This window comes from Oncorhynchus mykiss, chromosome 7 (assembly GCF_013265735.2).
Source record: "Oncorhynchus mykiss isolate Arlee chromosome 7, USDA_OmykA_1.1, whole genome shotgun sequence".
In the NCBI taxonomy this organism is placed as follows: domain Eukaryota; kingdom Metazoa; phylum Chordata; class Actinopteri; order Salmoniformes; family Salmonidae; genus Oncorhynchus; species Oncorhynchus mykiss.
The window spans coordinates 20,758,253-20,767,751 of NC_048571.1; the positions used below are offsets into that span (position 1 = coordinate 20,758,253).

The window sequence follows — 9,499 nt, forward strand, 5'->3', positions numbered from 1 at the left end:
CCCTACAGATTTGTTGTGTGTGTGTGTGTGTGTGTGTGTGTGTGTGTGTGTGTGTGTGTGTGTGTGTGTGTGTGTGTGTGTGTGTGTGTGTGTGTGTGTACAGCAACTGCAAAAATCAATAGTTCACTACAAGACTTTGTCATATCTGTACGAGAGTATGGACATGAACAAATCACTGACAGATATTCCATTGTGCTTCAGAGTGGAACATTTATCATCCACTGTTGCTAGTTTCTGACTGTCGACAGTTGTATAAGGCAGCCCTATCACAGAGAGCAGCTCAAACACAACACACTTTATTTACACAGTAGTGGCAGAAACCTTCCCAATCAGTCAGTGCTATCTGGGACCCTTGAGACGTCCCTACTCTGATTTGAACACAATGAAGTTGACATTTCAAATGGTTATGGGTTAGGTAAGGGTTAAGGTTAGGGTTTAGGGTAGGGACATCCCAAGGATCCAAAACACCACTAACTTTTCCCAATCATACAGAAAATCAATTTCAGCGGGACAAACCACAGGTTAGAAGGGATAGCACTCACAACCTAGTTTCTCTCCTCTTTTAACCTCCGTATTTTTCTTCCATTAAACTGTTGACTGTGGTTGGTGTTGCTGTCCCCCTCCTTTGCCTTTATTTCACCATGATGGTTTGCTTTTCCGCATCAGTTTAAGGATCGATTGGCATCCAATCTACAGGCTGGTTGAGGTACTGCCACCACACACTGGACACAACATGTACAAGAGTCATGAATTATTAAAGGTTTTGACTGTCTTTTATTTAGTTATTCAGACAGATCAACCCAATGCATTGTGGTCCCATCACAGCGTGTACATCAGAAGGTCTCAATCTCCCAGACAGCAAAGGATAAAATGTAGAGACAGTGAAACCCAATCCATAGTCTGGGACAGGCATGTCTTAGCTCCATTTATTGCATTACAGAGAAGGCTACATTACTGTATGTGTGCAGAATAGCATCAGAGGGATAAGTCGCAGAAGAGGGAAGCATTCATGTGATTGGGACAGTTCAGCGATTTTACAAAACAACATATTTGTTTCCTTACTTTGAAGTCGTCTAAGGGAACACATATCTTGCTATGTAAAATCTCAGAACTCTCTCTTTAAGCTCGTGTGATTGTTATGTTGAGACAGAGAAACTGAGTAAATCACAGCTGGCCAATTAATAGTAGTCATAATTGACATTGGCGCCGTGTCTGTAGGAACCGGGGTCCTGGGGCCCGATGGGGGCGTTCTCGTCATAATGGTGCTGGCGACCTTGGTCTGACGACCGGGCCAGGTCCATCCAGTAGGACAGGTCAGTCTCAAGCCTCTGTGGGATGGATGTACAACAAGAGATAAAACGTTAACGGAATCAAGCTAGAAGACTCGTGAACTTGTTTGAATGAGAGTGATTAGAGACAAGTTGTTAGACGACACAGTGTGTGTGTTTGTGTGACAGCTGCAGTTGGAGAGATCCAACTCGAGGACAACTGGAGATGCAATGAAATAACATCATAGCAGATGCTTTGATCCAAGGTGACTTGCAGTACATTGAGTGCATACATTTTTGTTGTTGTATGTAATGTATGACCCCAGCGGGAGATCAACTTAAAGCAGTGTAAACATGTCTGAATTAGGTGAAGTCTTGGAAGGGACGGTGTGTCAGAGTTAGAGTATGACTGGCGTTAGTGGGCAGCCGTACGTTTGTGCATGCTTTGTCTTGAACAATTAACTGACACGTTTTCTATTAGGCTTCATGTGACGAGAAGGTTTGGACAGGTCCGCCGCTGTTGGACGATGGACGCAGATGTGAGGGAAATATTACGGCCCCTCGTCGACTGATGTCGGAGCTGGGGTGAACTGACACACACACAGGGGACAGCTGCGGAGCCCGGGTAAGAGACATGTGTTACAGATACCGGCATTAATCCAATCACACAGCCTCGCCGGCTGCCACATAAATATCAACACACACCGTATAATAGAGCTGTCTAGACGGCGGAGAGTGGTTGCGTTGTGTTGCTAAGACATTGCTGTAGACGGGAAGTCATGTCTCTGTACAGCCTGGATGAGTCTGAAGCAAACACAAAAGACTGACCTTTTCATATGTTCACCGATCATTCCTGTAAATGCCACCATGGGACTTATACAAGGATGGAGATATAGTCAGAGGTTCTATAACCATATTAAAGGGAAAGAATTCAGATTAGATGAATGGTGTAAGGAACATAACTAGGAACATAATAGGAATGTGCTGGTGCTGTGCTGTACATTCTTCCTGTAAGCCAGTTGTTTGTAATGTTACATGGATTTGTATATTTAAGAAATAAGGCATGAGGGGGTGTGGCATATGGCCAATACACCATGGATAATAGCTGTTCTTGCATTGTGCCTGGATACAGCCCTTAGCCGTGGTATATCGGTCATAAACCACAAACAACCGAGGTGCCTTATTGCTATTATAAACTGATTACCATCATAATTAGAGCAGTAAAAATAAATATTTTGTCATACCTGTGGTATACCATCTGAAATAACACGGCTGTCAGCCAATCAGCATTCAGGGCTCAAACCACCCACTTTATAATACATGATAGTATATGATGCAGTTGTAGTTTACCAGATCGGATCACTCTCAGGACTGTAGGAATGCTTCACTGACCAATGGGTAAAGCGTCTGTGTGTGCAGAGTGCAGTGCATTGTGAAGGGTGCAGTGCACCTACCGCCTCGTCATACCCCATGTGCATGAACTGCATGATCCATTGCTGCACATCTGGCCTGCTGCGGTCCCAGATGTTCCTCTTGGGCCTCCGTAGGGAGGTCAGGAACTCTTTGGCCTTGGAGGGGGCCACCGCCACCCCCGCAGGCTTCGTACCTCCGCCCACTAAGGAAATACAGGTAAGGAGAGGTCATGGGTCAAGGTGTGGCTGTAAAGAAGTTTATAAGCACACCTGTTTACCCACAGCAGGGTCGGAGGCAGGGGGAAGTGTGTAGGGAGCAGGGGACCTGTCAGTGACTGAGAGACAGAGTGGTTCTGACCGACCAGCAGCAGCCAGGAAAGACAGGAGAGGAGCCTAAAGGCTACATCAGCGACACTATAAATATCAACGGGTGTTTTTAGATTATTAATAAGACTCATGAAGCCATCATCATCTGAGACTGTCACTTATCAGTCCAGGCACTCATCCCACAGAGGACTGCGTGTGTTGCGTGCCATGGAGGTCTGTCTGAACATGACAGGGCTATTCAAAGCTAGACAAGTGTGAAAAGTTTACCGCCTGAGGTGGATTTGTCGATAAAGTTATTTATTTTTATTGAACCTTTTATTTAACTAGGCAAGGGAAAGGTGAATTGTTTTCCTGACATTAATGATGCAGACATGCGGATGTAGTTGTAATGAATACGATTGGAGACAAGAGTGCTGGTTTAAAGCGCAGGGCGCAGCAAGTGTTTGTTAGCGACCACAGGAGGAGGCAGGTAGCTGGGTCCAGGGACAGGCAGAAGGTCATACACAGGGGGGTCCAAAAAGGTAACAGTACACACAGGGAAAAGGCTAATAACGTAGTCAGGGAGATCAGGCAAGAGGTTGACGACAGGAAATCTGACAGGCAGAAGTACAGGCAGGGAATAGGCAAAAAGGTGTCGTTAGTGAGGATGGCCAAAAACTATGATACACAGGAGGACTAATATGGAACTAAACAGAGCTCCGAATAGAATGTGTATCAAAACAAACAATACCTCACAATGATGGGGTGCAATGAACTGAACTAAATAGTGTGTGTAAATGACATACAGGTGTGTGAACAGGTGATCAGAATTCAAGTGATTAGGATCTGGAGAGTGAACTGCGTTCAGGGGGATCTATGTGTTTGAGAGCGCGAGCTGGAAGCAGACGTTACAGTAGCGTGGCTCAGTGTAGTCAGTGTGTGTGTAGTCTCAGCTGTGAGATGTTTCTCATGAGAAACAGCCATAATCCATATTACCATCTCTTTTCTTCAGTAGTCTGTGGAGCTTGTTCTCCCCTGCGCCATCTGTTGGAGACGCACAGACAAAAGAGGTTAAATAAAGACAAATCAGATATATTCTACTTGATTTTAACATTACATCAGTTTGTATCAACTGTTATATCATTACTATGAAAGACGTACAGTGAGTGAACAACATGTTTGTATTAAGTTGCACCCCCTTTTGCCCTCAGAACTGCCTCAAATCGCCGGAGCATTTACTCTACAAGGTGCTGGCCCATGTTGACTCCTATGCTTTCCACAGTTGGGTCAAGTTAGCTGGATGCTTTTGGGTGGTGGACCATTCTAGATACACACGGGAAACGTTGCAGTTCTTGACACACTGCGCCTGGAACCTACTACCATACCCTGTTCAAAGGCACTTAAATCGTTTTGTCTTGCCCATTCACCCTCTGAATGGCACACACACACAATCCATGTCTCAATTGTCGCAGGGCTTAAAAATCCTTCTTTAACCTGGTTTAACAAGTGACATCAATAAGGGATTCTAGCTTTCACCTGGATTCACCTGGTCAGTCTACTCTATGTCATGGAAAGAGCAGGTGTTTTGTACACTCAGTGTGTATCGTTGTTATGCCCTATGACAGAGAGAGAGTTCATGTAAGGAGTGTCTAAGAAATCTAATTGTGAAACATTCAAGTGTTACAATTCTCCTATTAAGACGCCAAACCAATGCAGTATACAAAAAACCTAGTATATCCCTCCCTTCATACCCATCCACCATGTCAATACTTGAAAAACACTCGGAAGTTAATCGAAGTGTTACCAAAGCAGGGATGGCAGGGGCGCAGGGTTGTGTTCCAAATGAAAGAACTGCAAGTATGCTTGCTGTAGTTCCTCAACGGCACAGCTAGGAGCGCAAAAAAAAAAAAAAAAAAACATAATTGAAGACTCTTCTTTTAGTCATAAAAGTGCATTGACATTGCTTAGGAACTGTGCACACTTTGGAGAGGTGTGTGACCACTTGGAGACACCAGTTAGTCCTCTCACTCAAACCACTTCAAATGTTTTTGTTGCACCTACCCCACATTCTCCAGAAATATTATCGTCACGTTACAGAATATATCCAGAGTATTTTCAGATTTTGTTTTCAACAAATGTGGCGAAAAGTACAGTAAAATGCACATAAAATCAACAGTGTAATGTTTGGATTCAGTCTTGTGTCAGGTGTGCCCAACTTTGGTCTAATCACCTCCCCATTATCTCCAAAACGGTTCCCTTTCAATTGTTACCATGATTATGCATATGCTTTTCATATTTATTCTGTAAGAAACATTTCCATGTAGCCCTATCCATACAGGCCCATTCCCACAAGTGTAAAGGGTAACGGATGTGTTGTGTCAATGTGGTTATTTGATTGTAGTCTGGTTTGATGTTAGACGGCCGGTTCGAGAGGTAGAGAACGGAGACCTTCCTCTAGCTAGCAGACAGTAGACAGTAGGAGGGTGATATTCACGGACAAACAATGTGACACGAGGGTGTGAAATCCTCCCTCCAGGAGCTGTGGTTTGGTTTGACCTCCTTTTGTCCTCCACACACAAATACTTCAATCCACCCTCCCTTATTTTTTTACTCTCCCTCCCTCTTGCTATTCTCTTGGTTTTACCTCTCCTTTTTTTTCTCCCTCTCTCTCTCTCTCTCTCTTAACCATTATTCTTTCTCCCGGTGAACTTCAAAAATCAAAGCTTCCGACAGAGCATCCAAGATGGTGGCTACAGGGCGGATAGAATAGCCACGGAACTCTTTCAAAATCAGATGTCACACTGTCCTCGAGAAGAATGAAAAAATCCAGTCTCTGCTGATCTCAGCAATTAAACATTTAAAAAAAAGAGAGATGGGAAAATGTATCGAGACAGGCGTGCAGGCACCCTTTTCCAAATCTCTGTTCTCTGTAACAGTTTTTTTCACGTGGCAACATACTATGACATATGAATGCATCAACCTGCAAATGTACAGTATAAATGTGATGGGACAGTGAGTACACTCAATCACAAATGTACAGTATAAATGTGATGGGACAGTGAGTACACTCAATCACAAATGTACAGTATAAATGTGATGGGTCAGTGAGTACACTCAATCACAAATGTACAGTATAAATGTGATGGGACAGTGAGTACACTCAATCACAAATGTACAGTATAAATGTGATGGGACAGTGAGTACACTCAATCACAAATGTACAGTATAAATGTGATGGGTCAGTGAGTACACTCAATCACAAATGTACAGTATAAATGTGATGGGACAGTGAGTACACTCAATCACAAATGTACAGTATAAATGTGATGGGTCAGTGAGTACACTCAATCACAAATGTACAGTATAAATGTGATGGGTCAGTGAGTACACTCAATCACAAATGTACAGTATAAATGTGATGGGTCAGTGAGTACACTCAATCACAAATGTACAGTATAAATGTGATGGGTCAGTGAGTACACTCAATCACAAATGTACAGTATAAATGTGATGGGTCAGTGAGTACACTCAATCACAAATGTACAGTATAAATGTGATGGGTCAGTGAGTACACTCAATCACAAATGTACAGTATAAATGTGATGGGTCAGTGAGTACACTCAATCACAAATGTACAATATGGATGTGAGTGACGGAAGGGTTTTTACCTGAGTGAGCGCAGTAGGAGAGGAAGGCCGTTAGCAGTAGAACCTGCAGACAGAGGTTGTGGAAAGCCATGGTCTTCGTCTCTGTCCCAGGCGTCTCTCTGAGTCTCAGGAAGCAGTGGGTAGAGGAAGCAGGAGGAGAATCAGGAGCAGTGGAAGCAGGAGTCTCCCCACAGGCCCAGAGAACAAACATTCCTTCCTAGAGGAAAACCTGCTTGTGCCGGTTCAGGAATGTCGGAAAAGGAAGACCCAGCCAAACAGAAGCACTCGGTCATTCTCTCTCGTTTAATGTGTAGGTGATATGTTTGTTGGATGGGTAACACTTTCTTTGGATAGTCCATCTGTAGATACTCTACAGACCATCTACAAGCTATCAGTAACACTTCAACTAACCATAACCTAACCATAACATAACCATAACCTTATTATGTCAAACAACTGTCAAGCCTGACCAATGATGTCATAGAAACACTGAGAACAGAAACATTTCCTCAAAGACAACACAGAAAACCTCCATATCATATTTCCTCCACACAGTCAGCAGTAAATTATCATTTTCCTGTGTGCGTTTTTCCGACCAAGTAGTAACTTAACAAATAGCATCATGATGCTGCAATCAACAAATCCGGGACCATGTTTATGGAACACCACTTAAGGAAGTTTTCCCCTGGGGCATGTTTCCATGCAGAAAGAGCAAAATATCTCAAGGGAAGTACAGATGTTTCTGAACATGAAAAAACACATCCCCACAGAGAAAAAAAAACGTTTGAAATAAATTTAATTTCCTTACTTTTCTTTGAAGTTTGTCAGAGCCCCAATATCATGGAGACTAGTCCTCTCTACACAGGTAGGAGGCAGTAGATTTGATTTGAAATTGTCCCAATTCTGCACCCTTTTACCAGTACCAGTGAAAAGCTTGAACACACCTACTCATTCAAGGCTTTTTCTTTATTTGTACTATTTTCTACAGTGTAGAATAATAGTGAAGACATCAAAACTATGAAATAACACATATGGAAACACGTAGTAACCAAAAAAGTGCTAAACAAATCTAAATATTATATACAGTATTTGAGATTATTCACAGTAGCCACCCTTTGCCTTTGCACACTCTTGGAATTCTCTCTACCAGCTTCATGAGGTAGTCAATGCGTTTCAATTAACAGGTGTACCTTGTTTAAAGTTAATTTGTGGAATTTCTTTCCTTTTTAATGCATTTGAGCCAAATCAGGTGTGTTGTGACAAAGTAGGGGTGGTATACAGAAGATAGCCCTATTTTGTAAAAAAAAAAAAGTCCACATTATGGCAAGAACATCTCAAATAAGCAAAGAGAAACGACAATCCTTCATTACTTTAAGTCATGAAGGGTAGTCAATGTGGAAAATGTCAAGTACTTTGAAAGTTTCTTCAAGTGCAATCGCAAAAGTGCTATGATGAAACTGGCTGTTATGAGGACCACCACAGGAAATAAAGACTCAGAACTACCTCTGCTGCAGAGGACAAGTTCATTAGTTACCAGCCTCAGATCACAGCCCAAATAAATGCTTCAGTGTTCAAGTAACAGACCAGTGGCGACCCGTCATTCAGGGCCCCACATTTTTAGGCTTGCCTGTTTTGCTTGTTATTTTGACATTAATACGTGTCACATATCAGTTTGCAAACAATATAAAAAAAATAATTTCTTTTCATTAATAAAATCATACAAACATGGTCTCTTTTTTGCTTTCTTGAGTAAGGCAGCTCCAAAATGCAGGTGTTTCAGCCTAGCTCAGTGCTTTCTGTGGTGGTGGGGCGAGCCAGCAGAAAATACAGAGCGTTGCGCCTGATTGGCTCAGTTTTCTGTCACTCATGGGACAGTACGTCACCCCCAAGTCTAAGGTTAGAGCTCGAAAATGTTTGCCCCTTGGGTTCTGCCATAGAGTTATATTAGAAGTGCCCATCCAAGAAGGCTTAAGGTCATTGACCACAGATAGAATTACATCAGATCACGTTATATCTACAGTAGCTTTGATTGGACTGATCATGTCAACATCTTACTTTCAAAGTCTTAGCTAGCTGTCATCATCATGAATCAAGTCGACAATCTACTGGCAAATCCTTTTTAATCCTTGTCATGTGAAGAGAAATAATGAATAGAAATTATACATAAAATGCCTCGGTGTTCATCTGCCATTGGACATAAAGATTACACAACAAATTCAACAATGAGTCATTTGGAAGGAATCAGTGGCTAACTGCAAGCAGTGCAAAGCAATCAGTAACAGTAGCCTGCTATTCAATGGAGTGGCTGTGTGTGTTTTTTTCTGAGTTACCACCAGAGAATGCCAGACTTTGATGACAAAACCGCCGCGCCACCTTCATGTTTAAGTGAACACATCACAAGCCAAGGAGCGAGTCGAAAAATGTACTGTATGCAGCTGCATAAATGATGTACGGTAGCTAAGAAAGTAATACTAAGTGTATGTTGTGTAGTAAGCTGTTAGTAGCCAATGTGCCTCACCCTAATAATTTGGTCTATTTTCACCTCTCAGTTTCGTCTAACATTACTGTTCTGACTCATGTAGCCTATAACCTGTTTTTGAGAAATGCCATCATCTAATATCGTAAGAGATTTTAATGTCTGCTTATATGCTCCCCTTATCTGACTTGGTGTACAGGGAAAATACTGTAAGTGTCATGTATTGTCATGTTGTGTCCTGTTCCTGTTCTTTCTCTTCACCCTGTCTCCCTCTGCTGGTCGTATTAGGTTACCTTTTCTTCCCCTCTTTCCCCCAGCTGTTCCTTGTCTTCTCTAACTACCTCGTTCACCCCTTTTCCCACCTGTTCCCTTTTTCCCTCTGATTAGGTC

General features: G+C 42.5%; 1 protein-coding gene across 1 annotated transcript; it reads right to left on the bottom strand.

Moving 5' to 3' along the window:
- Nucleotides 1-751: 751 nt before the first annotated feature.
- LOC110527467 (augurin-A) lies at nt 752-6,858 on the bottom strand. Its single transcript, XM_021608741.2, has 4 exons — nt 6,655-6,858; nt 3,983-4,030; nt 2,723-2,883; nt 752-1,328 (listed from the first exon to the last, which is right to left on the bottom strand). Exons 1-4 carry the CDS (start codon nt 6,842-6,844, stop codon nt 1,179-1,181), a joined length of 549 nt encoding a protein of 182 aa, XP_021464416.2. The 5' UTR covers nt 6,845-6,858; the 3' UTR covers nt 752-1,178.
- Between the last annotated feature and the right edge of the window lie 2,641 nt (nt 6,859-9,499).